Source organism: Panonychus citri, unplaced genomic scaffold (genome assembly GCF_014898815.1).
Source record: "Panonychus citri isolate SS breed McGregor unplaced genomic scaffold, ASM1489881v1 Contig00140, whole genome shotgun sequence".
Taxonomy (NCBI): Eukaryota; Metazoa; Arthropoda; class Arachnida; order Trombidiformes; family Tetranychidae; genus Panonychus; species Panonychus citri.
Window position 1 is genome coordinate 2347719 of NW_026515545.1, and position 21621 is coordinate 2369339.

The 21621-nt window shown below is 33.1% G+C and overlaps 5 protein-coding genes across 5 annotated transcripts; 1 reads left to right on the forward strand and 4 right to left on the reverse strand.

The window, feature by feature from the left end:
• On the reverse strand, window positions 1-1363 carry LOC128394675 (rab5 GDP/GTP exchange factor-like). Its single transcript, XM_053355028.1, has one exon. It carries the CDS (start codon window positions 885-887, stop codon window positions 150-152), a length of 738 nt encoding a protein of 245 aa, XP_053211003.1. The 5' UTR covers window positions 888-1363; the 3' UTR covers window positions 1-149.
• A 166-nt stretch (window positions 1364-1529) lies between these two features.
• On the reverse strand, window positions 1530-3915 carry LOC128394674 (phosphorylase b kinase gamma catalytic chain, skeletal muscle/heart isoform-like). Its single transcript, XM_053355027.1, has 10 exons — window positions 3717-3915; window positions 3409-3581; window positions 3271-3325; window positions 3117-3182; window positions 2942-3014; window positions 2770-2860; window positions 2431-2675; window positions 2249-2329; window positions 2022-2180; window positions 1530-1953 (listed from the first exon to the last, which is right to left on the reverse strand). Exons 1-10 carry the CDS (start codon window positions 3821-3823, stop codon window positions 1813-1815), a joined length of 1191 nt encoding a protein of 396 aa, XP_053211002.1. The 5' UTR covers window positions 3824-3915; the 3' UTR covers window positions 1530-1812.
• Window positions 3916-6171: 2256 nt separating this feature from the next.
• Window positions 6172-14969, reverse strand: LOC128394661 (cubilin-like). Its single transcript, XM_053355015.1, has 9 exons — window positions 14604-14969; window positions 13722-13851; window positions 9490-12834; window positions 8893-9390; window positions 8240-8819; window positions 7505-8175; window positions 7281-7403; window positions 6879-7151; window positions 6172-6731 (listed from the first exon to the last, which is right to left on the reverse strand). Exons 1-9 carry the CDS (start codon window positions 14967-14969, stop codon window positions 6382-6384), a joined length of 6336 nt encoding a protein of 2111 aa, XP_053210990.1. The 3' UTR covers window positions 6172-6381.
• A 229-nt stretch (window positions 14970-15198) lies between these two features.
• LOC128394894 (myb-like protein AA) lies at window positions 15199-17966 on the forward strand. The gene is made up of 3 exons (XM_053355267.1): window positions 15199-15324; window positions 15644-17795; window positions 17912-17966. Exons 2-3 carry the CDS (start codon window positions 16597-16599, stop codon window positions 17964-17966), a joined length of 1254 nt encoding a protein of 417 aa, XP_053211242.1. The 5' UTR covers window positions 15199-15324; window positions 15644-16596.
• Window positions 17967-18083: 117 nt separating this feature from the next.
• On the reverse strand, window positions 18084-21292 carry LOC128394669 (protein Smaug homolog 1-like). The gene is made up of 5 exons (XM_053355023.1): window positions 21035-21292; window positions 20249-20870; window positions 19361-19449; window positions 18818-19259; window positions 18084-18720 (listed from the first exon to the last, which is right to left on the reverse strand). The coding sequence occupies exons 2-5, from the start codon at window positions 20850-20852 to the stop codon at window positions 18701-18703; spliced, it is 1155 nt and encodes a 384-aa protein (XP_053210998.1). The 5' UTR covers window positions 20853-20870; window positions 21035-21292; the 3' UTR covers window positions 18084-18700.
• Between the last annotated feature and the right edge of the window lie 329 nt (window positions 21293-21621).

Here is a 21621-nt window from a genome sequence, read left to right on the forward strand (position 1 = left end):
TTCAAATAGATATTAGTTTAATCAGGACAGTTTGATTGTTCAACTCATCATTAATCAATTACTCATTTAAATGTATTATCATTGTAATGGAAAAGTTTTAATGATGATTAATGATATTGATATTTTGAGATCTAATAAGATGAGATTAGTTAATTGTTTGGGAGAAACTTTTTTCCAGGTAAATTGAGTGATTGACCATCAAGATTTTCAATGAAAATCAGAGCACAACAAAGGTTAGTGAAATAATATCCCGACTCTCCGGACATTAAATGGTTCGAGTATGAAAACTGCTCGATAAACTTTATATCCGATTTAATCGTTGCTGGATTAGCTTTGATTATCACATAAATCAAAGCAGGAAGTAGTTCATCAGCTGATATATGATTAGTTGAATCAATTTGTAGCATTCTGATTATCGTCTTGGAACAGTTAACTATTGAATCCAATTTTTGTAACGGTGATTTTTTCGATCCCATTTCGATTAGGTGAGAGATTGACTTTTCTAGTAAATCTCCGATTTCCGGATTATCTAAATCGACTTTCAATTGGAGATCAATCAATTTAATCCGATTGAGACTTGATATATGAGTTTCAAGTGATAAATCTTGTTGCTCATTTTCATTTACAATCTGATCATGAATTGAATTATACATTGGACCAAGTAATCGTGTCTCTATGTATCTAATCAATTGATTAACTACATTATCGGTTAGGTTACTGAATGAATTTACAGTTAAGTTTTCATTAAGTTTTTGGTAAAATTTACAAATCACTTGACTCATTTGCTCAATTTTAACTGAATCGTAAAGTTGATCAACAACTTGAGCAGCTTGATGATGAATTTCATTTAGTAATTCATTGGAGATAGTAAAAGATTGTATTTCCATGAGATCATGTTGTTTGTATTCAGAGTTTTCCTCGTTAATGGATAATTCAAAACTTTGATTGGATCACAATTTCCTGACGAAATCCTTTCGAATCTCTTTGTTCCACTTTTACGATTCGATGATTTTCTTTGGGTCATTTTGAACATTATCCATTTCAAAGATCGTCTCTTCCCATCACTGACCTTTAATGGTGAAAATTTCGTTGATTGTTGTTGGCATTTGTCATGATTAACATCATTATATTCACGTTTAGAGTAACACCGATTTCCATTGGATAAGATCAACATTCTATTAGAAAATTTTACACTTGATTAGAATTAACTAATTGTTGTTTACTACAAAAAGCGATTGTTTGAAATGGGAGAGAAAAATATTATTACAAATATGACTAATTGGTAGATGGAAATGAGATTATAATTAATACTCATCTCGCACTCACTTGTATTAATAGTAATAACAAAGGTCTCGTACGATATTGTATCAGGTATTCATCTCAATCAGTATAGAGGGTAAATTATCACATAAATAGCACATGTAAGTTAATCATTTGCATTTGAATTTGATTGAAAATTGACCAGTAGAAAGATTAACTGAATTAGTGAAACAATTTACTATTCAATTACGAAACTTGGTACGAGATCGTTTAATGATTGCACAATGAGAATGATGTTTTAATTATGTGATGATACATCAAAGAAGAGGACACATCATGTGTATACTATTTAACGAGTATATGAAAAGACCAAGAGATTGAGAAAAGGAGAACCGATAAATTAATTGCAATTGTTTCCTTTTCTTTCTCTTACTTCCTGTATTTTGAAATATCGATATTTACAGAGTTAAGATAAGAGCAAGAGAAATATGAAGAGAAAACTATGGGGAAAAGAGAGAGAGAAAGATGAGAAAAACTTTTCGGGCAAAGAGACTAGGCTTTGGCCTGAAAAGGTTGTTGGTAAGAAGCTTTCAAATCTTGTTTAGGCCTATTTTCGAAAAGTGCTGCTCGATTTTGAACTTCGCCTCGTTTAACCCAATGATTGTAGACACGGAAGGCACATCCATCAATAGCCTGAAAGAAAAAGAGAAAATATTTAAAACCAGGGAATCGAAGATTTCGATAATTTTAGAAAAACTCACTTTTCGAAGTGTTTTGATTCTGTAAGGGTCATATCGAGCAACCTCTATGCTCATAGGTTCGGGAGTGTATTTTAATCGTTTGATTCTTATCATGGCTCGAACAACCAACATCACTAATTGGAAGGTTTTCCGGGCATCGAAAGGTCCAACTCTCAATTGCTATGTAATTAAAGAAAACATTGAGAGTTAGAAAACGATTGGTAATCAAATTGTACAATTTTCGTTACCATGTTTTGGAAGAAATCGTGTTTCAGTGCTTGAGATGCGGTCAGTCTTAATCGAGGATTGATTTGTAGAAGATTTCTGATCTGATGAGTGGAAAAAGGAGAGAGAAATTTTGAGATGAGTTTACGAAATCTACGAAAATGATTGTACCGGTATACTAATTTGAATTTAGCTCGCAACTCACAAGGTGTTTAGGTAAATCAGTGATATCGTCCCATTCTGGACTACAGAATTCATATCGACCTTCCATGATGTTACGAAGCATAATCATTTGTTTTCGGTGCCAAAAAGGTGGAAACCCGACAAGAAGAGTATACATGATGACTCCACAAGCCCATAGATCGACTTCTTTACCATAACCTTCAGTATTTTCATACATGGAAGCACGTAAAAGCTCTGGTGCAAGGTAACCAGGGGTTCCACAGAGATCTAATATAAATGGAAGAGTAATAAAAATTGATTAGTTAAAAATTATAGTAAAATAGTAATTAGTAACTAAGGTAAATAAATGTGATTGAATTACCATAAAGTTTTTCATGTGGAGCAACCACTTTAGCGAATCCAAAATCTGTTATTTTAATGTTCAAACTATCATCAAGGAGGATATTTTCAGGCTATAAAGAAAACGAAAAGAAAATGAATATCAATTAATAGATCGAAGTAAATTAAGTGAAAAATTGGGCAATAATAATAACCTTCAAATCACGATGAACAACGTTCTTGTTATGTATATGTTCAACAGCTTCCAAAAGCTGCCTCATTATGGCTCTTGATTAATGAACAAAAACAAAGAAAAAATTAGAAATTTTTTAGAATTGAATTAAAATGGAAAAGCCAAATGATATGGTGTAACGAATTTCTCGAACTAACTTGGTTTTTTTCTCTGATAAGGCTACAACATTCGTCAGGTAATCAAATAGTTCTCCATTTTTGCATCTAATTACATCGAAAGAAAAGAGAATATTAATCAATAGACAGTTGAAAGTTTAGAACAACGAATGATGAAATATTGATGGATACTTACAATTCGAAAACTAAGAAAATGTAAGTTGAAGATTCAAAGACATCATGAAGCTCAACTGAAGGAAAGAAAATTTCGGTAGTAATGAATTTCAATGAGCTACAAGTAGACAAAAAAAAGTAGTAATTAGATTATACTTACTTATAAATGGATGACCAGCAACTAATTTAAGGATTGATATCTCTCTCAAAGTAGCTTGTCGAAGGGTTAATCCTTGGGGATCTTCTAAGTCTGCACTAACGTCGATAATCTTGGCAGCATATTCCCTTCCGGTTTCTTTTTCTACACATCGTCTTACCGTACTACTTACTCCTCTGAATACCGAAGAACATGAATAAGAGAAAAGAGAGAGAGAGAGAAAAAAAAGATTAGATTTAAAAAGAATTAAAAAGAAAAATCTCTCAACAAAACAGAAAGAGAAAAAAAAATAATCACAAATGAATTTTTACCTTCCCAGAACCTCTTTGGGCTCATATTTTGCGTAAAAATCTCTGGCGACATGTTTATCAGGTAACTCGTCTAGATGGTCATCTCTTATGGAATCAGAAGCAACCATTACAATTGCTAATTATTTAACTTAATTATCTTTACTAAATATGAAGAGATTGATGAGAAGATGATTGAATTTGACTTACAAAAAGATAAACAAACGAAATGAAAATCAAATGTAAACATCACATTCGTTTCCATGGTTACACTTTTCGAGCGCGAGTTTTTGTTTTAGTCCATTTAATTTACTTTTCATTTAATAAATTGTTTCAATTAAGCAAATGATGATAGAATCGAATCTTGTAATTAGTTGATTAAAGTTCTTGAATAGATGTTGTTACTTTTAAGAGATGAACTTTAATTACTATTATGATACAAGTTTAATTTTCAAGGTGATGGATACAATTGGTTGACTTTATCTTAATTGTCTCTTGAGGTAATTACAGTTATCAAAATGTTTCGGATGATTAGAGACAAAATGATTGTTAATTATTTTGGTTATTCGGTGGAAAATTTTATTATTACTTTGAAATGTTTATCGGTCCAAAAGTTATTCATTAGAATAACTAAATTTGTGTATTGAAATTCAATCTTCCAATTGTTACCAAGAATACATTTCGATGGGACAACAACAAAGAGTTGACCAGTTGAAAACTGATGACCATCAATGAAACGATAATTACATCATGAGATGATTATTTCTATTAAAAAAAAGTGATTCCGATAATCTGAATGATTTATTACTTAATTGGAATTCATTTCCAACAAATAATTCTGATATAATCGTTGATTTGATTATATCAGAATCCCTGCTAATCAATGAATTGAAAATCAATCTTCCCAATTTCCAATCAACTTTAACAATCTAGACTATAACCAATCAATCAGATTATTAATTAAAATTTAATTTCCAACAATCAATTGAATCAAATCAACTAATCATATGCAAATTTTATTCTGGTTTGTCTTTTCCTAAGTTGAGATGATAATTTATATATAAGATTTTCTGATCGATTATCTCTTTGTGTCCATTTAAAAAAGTAACAATTGAAAGGAAAACCTCAAGGTCTTGACCAGTTAATTAACTGGACAATTAATGAGAAGACAAAAAGTTTTACCTGAAGGACTTGATGAGGTGAACAAATTTTCAGGTTCCCTTGATAAACATCGGCCATTGATGAGGTGTAATTGTTGATCTACTTGATCCATGGTCGATACCAAGCCCATGGATTTTGCAAGAAAAGCAGATAATCCACATTGTCCAGTTTAAGGTCCACTCTTACCATCTGCCCAATACGAATAAAGAAGAAGAAGAAAAATAAAATAAAGGTAAAGAGAAAAGAACTTTTAACCATTTCAATTTTGTTCTCTTTCGTTTTTTTCTCTCTCATTTTTATTCTTTTCATTCGGACAGATGCTTTGGGCATTTTTCTTACTCTTTTTCTACCTTGATGATACTTTGTCCAAGAGAAAAGAAAAGAAAAATATATAAGAGAATAAAAGAAGCAGATGGTCTCCTTTTTCTTCCTCATCTTGTTACCTTTCACCTTTTCTCTAGGTAGGTAAGTTCTCTCACTCTCTCATTCTCTCTCTCAAATGTTCTCTCCCTCTCCCTCCTTTTCTCTCTCTCTCTCTCTCTCTCTCTCTCTGTTATTCTAAATTGTCCGACAGTGTCCGAAACCGAAGGATGTAAGAAGATGAGATGTTTTGTTGTCTTCGAATTCAAGCAGATGCTCTCATTGGTTTGTTTCTCTCCCTCAGACTCTCTCACTTTTAGAGAGTCCGAATAAAGGAAAAGTGACTTTTTGTTTCTCCCTCAGTTCCAAAGATCCGTCGGGTGTGTTCACTTGGTCACCATCGTCACTCTGAAGCAGGTCTAGACTTGTGTCAATATTATCCCTTCGATCCATGATATTGCACTCGTCCCGGCCTGTTTCAACAACTCAATTCAATCATTCAATTCAAAGTTATCGATTTTCATGTGAATCAGTTCATCATGTTTTCATTTCAAATGTTCTAAGAGCCGATTTGCCAAAAAAAAATAAAGGGAAACGGAAACGAGATTAAAATATTAGTGATTCGTTTTCAGCTTCATCCTCAATCCGATTGTTCAACTTTCAAATTGATATTCTCAGGTAATTCCAATGTTTATTTCCAGTATTCTAACGGAATTTATTTCTTCAGGTTAGTTCGAGTTTCTCTCAAGTTATTCAGGAGAAGTTATCGAACCAAGAGAATGATCTTGACCATGGAATCGTCTTTGTCTCTGGTGGAAAAATATACTGACCATCAAAGGGTAAGTTTTTCTGTTGGTCAACTGATTGTTGTAACAATTTGAACAATTTAATCTCCCAAAGGCTGTTAAATTTTCTAAATTGTTTCCCAATCAATTGATTGTTAAGAAAATTCTCTTGATTATTTTAACTGTGATTCCTTTATTTTTATGATCACGAACAAAACTATTTACAGTATTTTTAGTATTTCCAAAGTGAGAACTAAATTGCTAAAAGAATCAGAAAGTTTGACCTTACAATTAAAATTGATTGTGTTAAAAGGTTTTCAATTAAGTATTACAAATATTAATTTAAATGATTAAATCTCTCTCTAAGGATAGATATTGAGTATTTAAGATGATTTCTTTGTTAAAGATGGAGATGATGAGGATGAGGATGATGGTGACGATTCACCAACATAAATTGTATCTTTGGCAGAAACTGATTGATGATTTATCGGATCGGGTCTATGGTCAAGAACAGCAACTTTGGTCTCAACAATTTCCTCAATTACAGCTTTCGCTATATGATTAGTAGGATAAAAGTGAGATTTAGACATAGTTGATGGCGATAGTGAAGGTGAAGAGGTCGAACAAGATTGTTGCATATAGTCGATGAAAAAACCTCTTCCGGTTCCTTTAGAGTCGCTGTGGAAACTAAAAGTTATCTCTCTTGGTCCATATTCTGGGAAATAGATGGTCACTGTAACAAAGAAAAGAGTTTAACAAAAGAGAGAGAGAGAAAGAGAGAGATTAGTGATCTTTTTTTCCCTCTTTCTTTGGTCCAGTTTTTCCCTTGCAAGAGTTGAAAGGTCAACCAGTAAAAATTTTACTTCTTTCATATACTAACTTGGTTTCGGCTTATAATTTGTATTACAAACTCTTTGTCCATCTAAAAACAGATAATCTTTGTCACAAGCTTCGGTCTCCTCAATGTCCATATCCCGAATGTAAACTAATACCTTACAGTATTGTGACCCAGCGGAGGCGATTCGGTAATTACAATCGACATCATTTCCATAATTATTTGGATAATTATCACTTGTTATCTGTCCAAGCAAATCTTTCATACATTCATTACATTGGGATTTACTTTTTGGACGATGGTCAAGCTGAGATGAGTCTGTTATTATTATTGGAAAGAATTGAAATAAACATTTAAACAAAGAATCGTTAATTGTTATTCTTGATGATTATTTATATTATTTAGGTAAAAGAAGAAGAGGAAGAGGAAGAAAAAAAGAGAACAAACCTGCTTGTGAACATCCGGTCACTTGGACAACTTTTAATGAGAATCCGCTTTTAGCGATCTGTGAATCTGTCCTAAAGATGATTGTCTTCTCCTTGTCGTGGCCATTGAAGTAATTATATCGTCCTGAATCAACGGAGAAAAAGTAAAGGTGGAGAATATTATCAAAAGTGTATAATTAAATTCGTTAATGAAGATAATCAGTGAGGGATGAAAATAATTCCTACTTTTATGATGCGGAGGTAAAAGACCGCAAATCTTTGATCCATCGATTTCCAGGTAATCATTTGAGCAGATTGGCGATTCTTCCAGGTCAAAATTGACGAAAGTTACATCGATCGCGCAAACACTTGAACTTGGCCGACGAATTGTGTATTGACAGTAAAGATTATTGGGATAATTGGCTGGATGATTTGGACTGGTCAGTGTGAAACTTTCCGTTGTAAAAATGCGATCGCAAAAGGGTAAATTTGATGAATACTCATCTCTATCGTAAGGTGATAATTTTGAAGATGATAATGATAATAATAGTGGGGAACTTTGGTCACTTGATGATCGAGTTGATGGTTTAAAACTCAAAACTGGTGCTCGATTGAGAGATGTCGTCGTAGTTTGACCGATATTTGGGCCACATTCAACTTGACGACCTCGAACATTGAAACCAACACCTTGACCAATGTCTCCACGGAAAAAGATGAACTTTTCGGGAAGATCGAAAGTAAATGTTTTAACTGTTCCACCAGGAATTGAACCACAAAGTCGTTCACCATCAATCGAGAGATAATCATTTGAACAAGAACCCGAACCAATGTCGAAGTGGATAAACATTAAGTCTAAATGACAAACTGATGGATTCGCTTTTTTAATTATCATTGAACATTTGCTTCCAGGGAGATATCTGTTCATTCAATTAGAGTGGAAAGTTAATCAGAATTTTTCTCAATAATCAATTGGCTACAAACCTTTGTGGGTAATTAGTTGATTGAATTTCAAAGAAACTTTCAGTTATTGTCTTGTCGCAAACGCTTGGCGATGAATAGGAAGTGAAAGAGCTAAATTGTTGGACTGGTATTTGTTGAGAATCAATTTCTTCTTGTTGGTGATTAATTGATGATTGAGTTAAACTTGAATTTGTATCACTTGGATCGATAACCTTAATTGTCCCTGTAACTGATGAAGTTTGTCTTGCTTGGTGTGATGGAGGCGGAGGATACAAACCATGAGATCCCGATGATGGTGGATAATTTAATGAGGATGGATAATTGTGACTCGGTGAGAGAGGAGATGATGATGAAGTAAATGGATTATTGGATTGATAATTAATCGAAGATGATGGTTGATTATTATTGTGATGTTTTGTTGGATTTCGAATATCAAATTGTGAATAGGATGGAAAATCAGCAGAATTTGATGGATAAGGAGGCGACTTATTGTGATCATAACATTCGATCTGTTGGCCTCGAATGAAGAAACCACGACGAGATCCCTGGTCACCCGAACGGAATCTAAGAGCAATCTTATAATTGTGGAAATCGAATTCTCCTAAAAAAATGAATTAAAGCAATTTTTAAGCATTTAAATGGATTAAAATAATCGAGAGAATCAATTGACTTACTTATGGTGTTATTTGGTACAATTCCACAAAGACGTTCTCCTTCAATGTCAAGATGATCAGTACCACAATTGGGCGACGGTGAAACATCAAAATCAACGAATTCAAGTCGCAATTTGCAGATATTATAATTCGCTCGACGAATTGAGAAAAGACAATCAGCATTGTTTGGATAAACGTAAGGATATCCTGGTGTTGACACTTCGAATCGAGTGTCAAAAACTACCAGGTCACAAGGAACTCGTCGATTTGATGGACTCTCAACTCCAATTGCCACCGATGATGAAATTTTATCATTAGATTCAATAACAGAAATCGGTGATGAATCAGTGATAAGTTGAGGAATTGGTTTATCTGGTATATTTAATGGCGTTTGATTAACACCGATATTATTACAAGCAATTTGTGCATAAGAGATTCTGAATCCTTGGCCGGAAATAAATTCGTTACTGTGAAATTTCAAGACTATTTCACGAGGTTTACCATGGAAATCAAGTAATTCTGGAAAAAGAGAAAATAAAAAATCATCAAAATTTGTTCTAAATTATCACTCTCTCCCTTTCTTCAGCATTCTCGAGATTGTTAATTGTTTCAACTTACTCTGAGCTCGATCAAGTTGATTACCACAATATCGGTTACCATCAATTTCCAGATAATCATCGATACATTGACCGTTTCGTGGCTCTTCAATGTCGAAAATGTCAAATTTAAGATAAACAGCACAATGTCCAGGTAATCCAGTGATTCGATAATTACAATCTAAATTAGCAGGATAAAGATCAGGATGATCGTAGCTTTTTACTTCACCATCTTTACTTGCGAAACAAAATTCACAAATTGATGGAGTTGCCGATAAATGAGGTAAATGATTAATCTGATTAATTATCGTTCCATTGGATCGACTACTGGCCGGTGAAGTTGAGGGTGTCGAGGTTGTTGAGGTTACTGACGATGGTTCGTAGTTCGAAGTGTTCACGGTCGAAGTAATTGGATCACATTCACGTTGAGAACCACGAATGTAAAAACCTCGACCTGAACTGGTTCGATCAGAATGAAATATAATTGATATTTCATTCTGATTTTCAAATGGATAACTTTGAATTGCTCCTGGTTTAACTAAACCACAATACTTTTTACCAGCAATTGAAAGATAATCATATTTACAATCTTTAGCATCTTGTAGTTCAAAGTCAAGGAAAAATAGGTCAAGGTAACAAATATTGGGGTGAGATCGTCTAACGGTATAAGGACAATCTAATCCTGCCTCGTACGGTGCTGGAAATAATGGACTTTTAAGTTCAAATTTATGACCTCGAACAATTGATCCACAATATTCGAGTCGCTTTTTATCAGCTACTTGTGGTTGTTGTTGTTGGTGAGATGTTGTTTCTGGTAAAATCGATGGTGTTGTCGGTAATCTTGTTGGACTAACGCTGAATCCATCGACACACTCACGTTGACGGATTTGAAGTAAGAAACCACGACGGGAAGATACAGTGTCCAAGGCATCGCTTTGAAATTTGATTATAAACTCTGGCCTCTCAAATGGGAAATATTTAATTGTTTTACTTGGTATTGACCCACAAATTATTTCACGTTCAAAGTCAAGATAATCACCTTGACAGTTGATTGTTTGATCAAGTTCAAAGTTGATTACATTAACCTCTAATTGACAAATTGGCCCAATATCGTTTCGTTTAATTATAGTGTATTGACATCGAGTTGATGGAGGATAATTAGCCGGCCAACCAGGACTAAGAATCTCAACAAATCCTGATTTAATTACTTGATCACATTGGTGGGTTTGAACTCGTTGGGTGGTTGAAGCCAAGGGTGTTGATGGGGCTGGAGATGGTGTTGTGATCAGGGTTGTTGAGGGTTGAGGTGGTTTCTGTTCATTAGCGGGTTCAATACACTCTGATTGTTTCACTCCGAGCCGGAAACCTCGCCCTGATAACGATGGATCGGCATGAAAGCGAATGGAAAACGTTGATTCTGGAAAATAATAATTACGAACTGAAGCTTTAGTAACAGTTCCACACATTCGGATACCATTGAAATCAAGATAATCTGCTGAACAATAACCATGAGAATTTACTCCTTGTAGTTCAAAATCGTAATAAGTGACTTCCAGTCGACAAATTCGAGGATCAACTTTATGAACACTGTAAACACAATTAGATGATCCAGGATAAGGTGACGGATAAAGTGGACTGATTATTTCAAAGGTCGAATCGGTAATAACAGCATCACAGGGTAATGGATGATCGGGAATCAGAGCATTCGAGTTGACTTGATTATCGGACATGTTTCGTATGATAGCATCACCATGGCACTCTAATTGTTCAGCCTTGATTAGGTAACCACCTCGATTTGATGAATTATCTGAATGGAATTTTATTATTTTCTCAATTCCCTCGAATATGTAAGTTCTAGTTGTTTCTCGTTGTAATGTACCACAAAGTCGTACATTATTTATCTCTAGATAATCAAATTGACACTGAGGTGAAGCTTCAACGTCAAACATTAGGAAGGTCAATTCAAGGTAACAAACTTTTGATGTGTTTCGATGAACCGTTAAGGTACAATCTAAATTGTTCAAATAGTTGGAAGAGTAATTGTAACTTTGGAGGAGAAAATTTTTCTCTGAAAAGTATCGATCACAATAAATTGATCGAGTTGTCGTCGGTTTATCTTTAGCGGGAAGAGGTGTTATGTCTCGAGCTGGTGTTGTTGACGATGAGGCGGTTGGAGATGAACCGGAAGAGGAACAGGGTAATTGACGATACGATGCTGAGAATCCTCTTGAATGAGAACTACCATCGGTTCTAAAGGTCATTTCAACGGTATTGTTTGGACCAAATTCGAGTATACGTTTGGTAGCATAAAGAGTTGATCCACATTGTTTCGATCCACCGAGTGTTAGATAATCTTCAGAACAATCTTTAGATGGAACTAGGTCAAAATCATCGAATTTAAATTCGACGGCACACATTTCGGAATTGGACTTTTCTATTGTGTAAGAACAGAGTAAATTGTTTCGATAGGGATTTGGATAACCGTAACTGACCAATATTCCAGATTTTTCATCGGTACAAATGTTACAATTGGGCGGCGGTGGAAGAGATTGGGAAGGGCCACATTTTCGAAGTTGCCGAACCAATAGATGGAATCCTGATCGGGGAATTTGCTTATCACTGTGGAAGATTAAAACTTTCTGATCTTCGTCAAATTTGACCTGTTTAACTGTGTGAGGTGATAAAGTACCACAAAAACGTTGACCATCAATCGAAAGATAATCATAAGAACAACTTTCACTTTGTTCTAGATCAAAATGAAGAAATTTAAATTCTAATCCACAAACTGATTGGTCAGATCTTCGTATATGATAAGTACAATCAGCATCATTCGGATATCCCGATGGGAACTGAGGACTGGTGATATAAAACTCAGAATCTGAATATCGCTCTTCACATGATCTCATTGCCTTTTTCTCGTAACAAGAACCAGGTCGCTTTTTAACCTCAACCCAAAATCCACGACCTGAAACCCGTTCATTTGAAATAAAATTAAAGGTAACCTCTTTTTGACCTGCGGCAAAAGGAATAACCTCAGATCGACCTTTCCATTGGTTACCACAAAATCTCCGTCCAGTTACAATTAAATAATCTTCATTACAATCAGATGCAATCGAATCTGGACCTGAAGTGACACCCGCTATTGACGATATTGGAACATCAAAATCGTGAAATATCAGATCAAGTTCACAATAATCGGCATTATCTTCATCGGCCACTCGTTGGATTCGGTATGAACAATTAAGATTTGATCGATATGGTAACGGATAACCATAACTCGTAAAGTTACCTTCACCCTCGTAAATACAGAAATCACAGATCTCATGATTAGCTGATTGTAATCCAGATGAAGTGATTGTCAATGAACCTGTGAAAGGAAACAAAAAACAATTTGATTAACTAATTGTTGAATGAACAATGAACGATAATCTGGTCTCTCTCTCAATCAAGATAATCATTTGTTTATAATGTCAAGTTAGATGTTTATCCTTGATTGTGTCTGTACAATTAACCTTTCCAATGATTTAATCAGCTAAATAGTAAAGAGTAAAATCTTAATTAAACATCAATCATCTTAATTACTACGAAACCAGTTGATGGACAATTTGTTTTTTCCTTTAACCATTTCAATTGTAATAGAAAGGAAAAAAGTTTACTCACAATTAATTGATTGTGATTAAACAATTCACATACTATTACAATAATTCCTTAATTAGAGATGATGGAGAAGAAATAAAAAACAATTATAACAATCAAGTTAATCCCATTTAATCACAATTGTAATTATAACGGATCAAGGAAGAGACAACAACTGACCACCATCATTGAGAGTTAATTAAATTTTTACTCATTTAATTAACTGAGAAAAATGTTGGACAAAATTTTCTAATTAATCAACAATGTTTACCTTTTATATTATTTTATAATTGTGTTGATTGTTACAATCAACTTCCTTCATTCAATTAAACAATCAAACACCATAAGAGAGAAACACATATTAATTATATTAACAATTAATTACAATTTTCTCATTCATTTGTTTACTTTTTCCTCATTTGTGATGACAATTTACAACAATCAACAATCAACAACAATTTACATCAATTTCTACCTAAATTAACTGATTGATTAACTGAGTGTTTATTGTTTTGATTATCCCTTTGTGTCCATTTAAAAAAAACAATTGAAAGGAAAACCTCAAGGTCTTGACCAGTTAATTAACTGGACAATTAACGAGAAGACAAAAAGTTTTACCTGAAGGACTTGATGAGGTGAACAAATTTTCGGGTTCCTCTTGATAAACGGCGGCCATTGATGAGGTGTAATTGTTAATTGTTGATCTACTTGATTCGGTTGTACCAAATTCATCGGTAAGGCCACCATCCTATTCAATTGTTGATTTGATTTGTTAATTGTTGAAACAAAAGATGATTTCAATGGATTAGTTGGTGAAAAATTGAAACAATCAACAAAAGTTTTCATTATGCAAAAAAAAATCATTTGGATAAATTTAAATCAACTAACTAATCTGATCCTCATATTGTAAACAATTAGTTAACCTTGATGTGTTTATATTATTATTAATATTAATACATTGATTTAGTAGTTATGGTTAACAATTTAACCTTCAAACAATTTGATTGCAATCAAATTAATCTATTGTCAATCAGGTTTAATTCAATAATAATATTGTTGAAAATAATAATTTTCATTGGAAACTTAATCATGAGAAATTAATTTTTACTCAATTAATTGGTTCTGAATTGTGAACTAAATTAAGTTACTTGAAACTGAATTAATTTATTAACAGTAAAAAAAAACTCATCTTAAAGCAAATTAATTGTCAACTCTAATTGTTGATATTGTTTTCGCTTATAATTAATGATTAGAATTCACTTCCTGTGAAAAATGGTCTTGATTGTCGTTTGTTTTAATTGCTAACATTTTCTTGATTGTTTACACTTTTTTCTCGGACCCTGAGGCTATTCATGATTCGAGCAATAAACTCTTCCTGTAAACCAAATTAAACTAATCAAATTTAATTGTTTCTCATGGAAAATCACCAATGTAAACATGAAAATTTCACGAGTCCAAGATTGAAGATTCTTAGGGAGGATGAAAAGCTTGACCACTTACCTGACTTGACCCTCGGTCAAGATCTGGTCGGATTGAAGGTGATCGATAATTTGAATCATCTGGTCTACTAAATAAATCACTTGTTGACCTCAGGTCAATGGTCAAGGTATTGGGCTTAGAATAGGCTGTCGATGGAGATCCACTGGAAATACCCGAAGATGAACTTGGATAATTAAAGGTTGTCTTAATTGGCGACGATTTAACTGTTGATTCAGTTGTTGGTGATGATGAAAGTGTCACATAATTAGATGTCAAAGGTGATGTTGAGGTTATAGTTGAAGGAGATAAAGATGAAGATGGAGAAAAGGAATCAACTTCTGTTCCAATGGCAAATATGATTGAATAAACAGCGAAGGTGAAAAACATTGTTTATCTTTTTGATGGAAACAAAATTGAAGATTAAAAGATTAACACAAATCAAGTTTATCAATTAGAGAGAATTAGTAATCAAATTAAATTCGATTAAATTGATTGGAGACAAAGTTAATTGTCGATGGAAACATAATCATCACCAGAGAGAGAAAGAGAGAAAGAGAAAGATGAGCAATCAAGTTGAGAATAGAAATTGGGAAAAGTAAGAGAAGAGATTAAATTGCAACGGATTAGAGGAAAAGAGAATAGAAATTACTTGGTAAGGTCAATCTCTTTTTCTAATGTTAACCAAAGTATTTCTGTTAATCAACTGGTCCACAGATCATCATCTTCATCGTCCATCCAAAAGGTAACAATCAGAGTTTAATTGTTGTTCTCACATTAAAAAAGAAGATTAAAAAAAAAACTCCTCCTTCAAAAGGGAAGAAGAGAAAAAAAAAGTTCTTTTATCATGTAAACTTCCATTTCCCTCCACCCACCCAACTGAATCTTCCTCTTCCATGAAACATTTTAATAATTTCACTCTCACTTTTAATTCTCACTCAGAGATAATCTAACCCTTCATCATCTTATCTTCCATCTTCATCTTCATCTTCATCTTCATCATTCTCTCTCTCATCTTTAGCATCTTCTTCACTCAAACTAACCTGTTCCTCTCTCTCTCTCAGGAAAACAAACTTTACTTTGATCATAAACCCGTGGAAGTATATTAATCTCTCTCATCTCTATCCCGTAATTAAGATGATGATCATGATGATGATGATCATCATCATCATGCTTCAGGTGAGTCTACGTAATCCCTGAGGTTATTGTCACTCCTTAAGTATCCACATAACAGTAGCCATTGTCTTTCCATATCTGAACATGAAAAGATTTCAACTCAATAACAAAAAGCTGAAAAATCAACATGACAATCAGAATAATTAAATCATCAGTTATATGATTAAAACAATGGTCACTTTGTTAATTGTTCACCATCATCATCAACAATCATCATAAACTTGAGCATTTCAAATTCATTAACTACATGATTTGAATATTAATATCATGTTGATTTAACTAATTTACTTTGACAGATTAATTCATCTTTTTCAATGTTCATTCATATAATTGACGATTTTTTTTTCAATAGATAATTAAACTTGATTAACATTTGAATTTAAATTATTTTTTACTCACCATCCTCATCACTTTTCATATAAAAACAACAATCAACAATTAATTTAATTGTTTAAAGACAGAGAGAGAGAGAGTGTTAATCAAAAGAGGAATTAATTTCTTTTACTATTTCAATTGAATTAACTATTCAATCTGATGACTATTGTTAACACCGAGATTTTAATTGTCCTAAAAGAGAAACAAACAAAATTGAATTAAATCTAATTTCCAATTGATTGACGTAGTAATTAAATGGCGACAAGGGATTACAATTAAAAAGGATCACAATTAAGGATGGTAATTAAGGATTGTAAAGTAAATTATGTTTGGCTAATTTAATAAACTGATTATAAGGGTTATAAGTATCTCGAGTTTACAGTTAGATTGACAATTTGATTACCTTACGATTGTTTGATTAATTAAAACAAATTTTTTCTCAGTTAATTGTGATTAAAATTCAATCATGGAAGGTCATCAATTACCTTTATCATTTTCACCAATTAATATCCAACAATTGTCATCACCATCATCGTCATCATTGTTAACAGAATCATCGTTTTCATTTACAACTTCAATTGCTTCACAAAATCAACAACAACAACAACAGCAATTAATTCATGGTTCATACGATAATCATCATGAATTAATTAATCAACATGAAATTAAAACTTCACCCGATATTTGGTCAAATAATATTTCAAACAATTCAAATGATAATTGGTCTTATTATTCACCGTATTTACAAATCAACGGAGTTCAAGATTATCTTAACGATGAATCAACTAATGTCCAGAACAATCAAAATGATCAAATTCATTTACCTGTTTCATTACTTGACCAATCAACTGACCTAAACTTTTCACAATCAGATACAATTCTAGATGGACAGCAATTATCTTCATCCCCTCCGGCGACAGTTGAACAATTATTGTCATCGTCACCATCACCGACAACTGAACACAATCAAGTTGCCACTCCAATGGAAAACCCTAATCATCATCATCATCATCATCATTATTTTAATCCAATCGGTCAAGATCAACAACAATTAAATGTTGATTTTGGTGATAATCTAATTCAACACCAACAATTTGATTCATCCAAATGCCGACAAGATTCAACAAGTAAACAGCACAATCATACATCACCTTACCACCGATGGGCTCATAACAGTCCGACTCATTTAGCCTCGAGCGGAGTTTGGCCTTTCTGTTCACAATACTGTCAAGTTCATGGATCACGAAATTATCCTTATTATAATCCCTATTTAATTTGTAATCGACCCAATCAACTTTATTATCCGTCATCTTCCTCTCTCCCTTCAGCTTCCCAATCATCTTCCAATCAAACATCGGCACCACCAGAGAATCAATTATCGACATCACCAACTGATCCTTATCCTTTATTATCATCAACATCCATTGAAAACTCTTGCAGTCAACAATTTAATCCAATTCAATCTCGACAAGATCCAACCAATAACGAAATGTATTCACCTTACCACCGGTGGGCAAATGCTAATCCTCATTGTTTTCAACATTGTCAAATTCATTCAACTCAAAATTATCCTCATTATCCTGGAATCAGATTTACTAATCGACCAACTCATCAATTTTATCCACCAATTCAACCGATACCTGCACCACCACCACCACAGCAACAGCAACAACAACAGTTACCACAAATTCATCATCAGCATCATTTACTTGCGATGACATTTCAAGGAACTTCAGATCTTCAATTAGCATCTTCATCTTCATCTTTGTCTCAAAATCAAGGATCACCTTCATCTCTGAAAATGGCAACTCTGTTGAAGAAAAAAAAGACAACTGAGAAAACGATAAAAAAGAGGAAAAAGTGTGACAATTAAAGAAGTTTTTTTTCTTTTCTTTTCATTATCTTTATAAATTCTACCGGTTCAATTGATAGAAAAAAGAGAGACAAATGATGTAAATAAAGAGAAAAGTAAAAATATCTGACAAGTATTTCGACTTTGAGTTCTATTTCATGATACAGTAGATTGTCTTTCGCTTTGACGCTTCGTCTAATACTTATTCACCTTTTCAACTTATACAACCTTCACTTTCACTTTATCAAAGGTCATTTTCACGCACCAATAAGTGCAATATAAGACAGAATAAGAAAAGTAATAAAAGATAAGACATACATTCAGGTAGAAAACATTGGGAGGGAGAGAGAGAGAGAGAAGGAGAAAAGGTTAATTTTTTGTCTTGAATTTTGTCAAGATGTTGCAATTGTAATTTTAAGAGAAAAAGAATAGAAGAGAGAAAAGGGTAAAATAGAGAGAGAGAAAGAGTGAGTGAGAATGAGTAAAGGTGAAAATAAAAACAAAAACAAGAAATAAAACATTAATGGGTGAGGGAGAAAAATGAATTAAGAGAGTTGAGAGAGTTACATTTCACATTTAGAAGCATCTTCTTAGTTTTCATTTAAAGCAATCGCTTTTTTATCAACAGTATCAGTAACAGTTTGGTGTTCATCTTATTGTTATTATATTGTCGCGGTTTGAGGTTCATTTAAAAATATCCAATAATTACATGATCAATTTAAAAGTCCATGTCCTCATCTTTATGGTTTTACGATGGGAAGAGAAAAGAAATGAAAAAAAAAATGAAACCATTAATAATAATAAAGACATTTAGAGTAGATTAAATTTTACTAACCCATTGCACCACCCAAAGCTTGTTCTGTCATTCTCAAGCATAATTTCTCGATGTAAGTATTAATCGAATCAGATTCGTTGTTAATTTGAGGAGATCGAGTGGTTGGAGATACGGATGAGTTCATGTTTCGTTCCATTCCTGGAAATCCAAGTGAATGGTTAAAGTTGTGATAAAACCTAGAATTAGGTTGTGTCATATTCATTTGACCCACGGGTTGAGTTCGTCTAAAGTCCATATTATTATTGTGAACATAAGTGTTATTATTATTATGATTGTTGGTCATGTTGTTATTGCCTGCATTCAATGCTGTAATGGTACATTGTTTACGTTGTCCTTTTAATTGTCTCGTGCCCATGGAGCGACGACCTGGTAATGAATATCTTAATGAGTCAACCTGTTGCTTCCAAAAACAGAGACGTTGCTTATGAGCTCCAGAAAAAGCCTAAGTCAATATTTAGATTAGAGTAGACAACAAGTTCAAAGAGAGAGAGAGAGAGAGAGAGAGTCAATAAATGCAGAACGTATTTGGAGAGTTCATTTTACCTCATGTGCGAGACACTTGTCGGTGCAAACATTGAACATTTTGAAACATTCATCATCAGCATATTGAGCATAAATGAAAAGGGATCCAACTGTAAGAAAGATAAACAAAACAGATTAATTGTTTTCCATTATTGATTCTTCAAAGTTAAAGCTAATGAAAGAAAGGTTAATTCTCATACAAATGGAAATGTATTGACACAATACAAAATCAGCAGCATGTCCACTGAATTAATCAAAGGTCAACGCGATAAAACCAGATTTATAAGTACCTGTAACCTTAAGGTAACCACAATCATTAACATGATAAAAAGAATCACCAAAACACTTTCGCTTTCAATGGCTTACTCTACTTAATTCATTTCTCTTATAAAAAAAACTCTTGTCTGACTTGAAGGTGAGAGTTCTCTCTCTCTCTCTTCTTCTTCTTCTTCTCCATCTTGACTATCAATAACAAGTTCACGTTTCCTGTTTATGATAACCTTAATTAACCTTGTAGATTCAAGTTGAAATGAATGTGAATCCGTAAATGAATGAGTTGATGAAAAAGAGAATAATAGAATGTTTCACAAATTTGATGTAGCTTAGAAAATGTTAACAAAACAAAAGAGAACTTGAAAATTTCTTAAAATCGTGCAAAAACTGCCGTTAAAATTTACAAACACAAGAACGAGAGAGAAAGAGAAAGAGAGAAAACAAATCAGAAAATGAATGAAAGTGAAGTTAAGCTGATAGGATGAAATTAATTGACGGTCAAGGATCCAGGTGAGTGTAAATTGTTTCAATCATGATTATCTTTCATTTGAGATAATTGAAAGGGCGAAAACAATCCTAATTGACCTAATGAAACACTAAGATTCGAGTAATAGAATAGAATAACGGTAAACTTACTCTTTTCGATAACTTTTGTTATAAAATTGGGCAGTAATTCATCTTCATCAGGATTGGATCCATGACAATTACATTGATAAAATGAACTGTATTGATTTTCAATGTTATCTTCACAATCACATCTTGGTGCATGACAATCAACAGAAGATCCAAGTCGCCTTCGTCTTCGAGCAGGTTGAACATTTTGAGTATTTGGTGGTGAAGCATCGGGAGAACTTGATGAATTAGGTTTTGATGAATTAAAGTTGATAAAATATGGTTTAATTGGTGTATTGAGAATAGTTTTAAGTTCATTTAAAGCTTGACGAATAAAGTTGCATCCTTCTTCATCCAAACTTTGAATCAAAGCTTTGGTATTATTGACTCGATTCTTTAATTTATTTATATTTAAGATGATCTTATGTCGAGCACCTTTGGTTACTCCTTGAGATTCCAATAGTTCCTCGGTTAGAGACATCATTTGCTCGTATGTCATTCGTGAGAAAAGGTCAGAATATTTATGTAAACGAAGACTTTTCAACCAGGAATGGACATCCTTCATTCCAGATCCATCGACAGTGTGGTAATCTCGTGAAGATCGTTGAGTTTCACTCGTTTTGAACATAATGGGAATGATAGTTAACTGTTAAAGGGAATTTAAAAAGAAAATAGAGACAAGAAGAATATTTTAAATGAAAATAGAAAAGAGAAAAATTAAAACTATTAGATGAGTAGAGAGAAAAAAAGAGAAAGAGAATAAAATTGCGAAGATTGATCAAAACACTAAAAAAGCAAATTATATCAAACCAATTGCAAATTAAATGATGATTATAATTAGATGGCGAATAAAAAAACAATTTCATTAACAAGATATAAACGATTAATGGAAATTCCTTAAAACGATCAAAACAGTTAAAACATAAAACAGCATAAAAAGAGAAAAACTTTACTGTTCACTTTCCAATTCGAGTGTAGCTTTTTTAATAAGTTTCTTTTCCTTCAAATTAAATGGAAAACAATTGATCAACACCTATCGCCATCTAACGATTTCCATTCCGATCGTTTATTCCTTTTTTTGTTTGTTCTTTTCTTTACCTTCTGTTTGGAGAACATTTTTAATTTCTCTTCTTGCCAGTTTACCATTGGAACAAAAAACCTTCTCCCTCCGAGATCACCTTCCAATCGACCAATCATTTCCATGTTCACCAAGGGAAACACATTTTCCAACCCCTTTAATCCAGTAATTCTTTTCTTTTTTTGTTTTTGTTGCCTCTATGAGTCACCTTTTTAGTCAAATTCTCATGTTTATTTCCAAAAAGCTCATTTGTGGATGACAATTGTCTCAATTGAGACACGAAAAGAGCACGTACACCAGGAGAATAGAGAAAAGGGGA

Excerpts from the sequence above, each read along its gene's own strand:
- LOC128394675 (XM_053355028.1), bottom strand. The coding sequence starts at position 887 with ATGGAAATACAATCTTTTACTATCTCCAATGAATTACTAAATGAAATT.
- LOC128394674 (XM_053355027.1), bottom strand. The coding sequence starts at position 3,823 with ATGGTTGCTTCTGATTCCATAAGAGATGACCATCTAGACGAGTTACCT. Across the intron at positions 3,326-3,408 it reads TGCTGGTCATCCATTTATAA|TTGAGCTTCATGATGTCTTT; the intron begins GTAAGTATAATC and ends TCTTTCCTTCAG. Across the intron at positions 2,181-2,248 it reads ACGATTTCTTCCAAAACATG|CAATTGAGAGTTGGACCTTT; the intron begins GTAACGAAAATT and ends TTAATTACATAG.
- LOC128394661 (XM_053355015.1), bottom strand. The coding sequence starts at position 14,969 with ATGTTTTTCACCTTCGCTGTTTATTCAATCATATTTGCCATTGGAACA. Across the intron at positions 9,391-9,489 it reads TCAACTTGATCGAGCTCAGA|AATTACTTGATTTCCATGGT; the intron begins GTAAGTTGAAAC and ends CTCTTTTTCCAG. Across the intron at positions 8,820-8,892 it reads TGTACCAAATAACACCATAA|GAGAATTCGATTTCCACAAT; the intron begins GTAAGTCAATTG and ends TCATTTTTTTAG.
- LOC128394894 (XM_053355267.1), top strand. The coding sequence starts at position 16,597 with ATGGAAGGTCATCAATTACCTTTATCATTTTCACCAATTAATATCCAA. Across the intron at positions 17,796-17,911 it reads CCACCACCACCACAGCAACA|GATCACCTTCATCTCTGAAA; the intron begins GCAACAACAACA and ends CTCAAAATCAAG.
- LOC128394669 (XM_053355023.1), bottom strand. The coding sequence starts at position 20,852 with ATGTTCAAAACGAGTGAAACTCAACGATCTTCACGAGATTACCACACT. Across the intron at positions 19,450-20,248 it reads AACAAAAGTTATCGAAAAGA|TTGGATCCCTTTTCATTTAT; the intron begins GTAAGTTTACCG and ends TCTTTCTTACAG. Across the intron at positions 18,721-18,817 it reads AGCTTTGGGTGGTGCAATGG|ATGAGGACATGGACTTTTAA; the intron begins GTTAGTAAAATT and ends AAAACCATAAAG.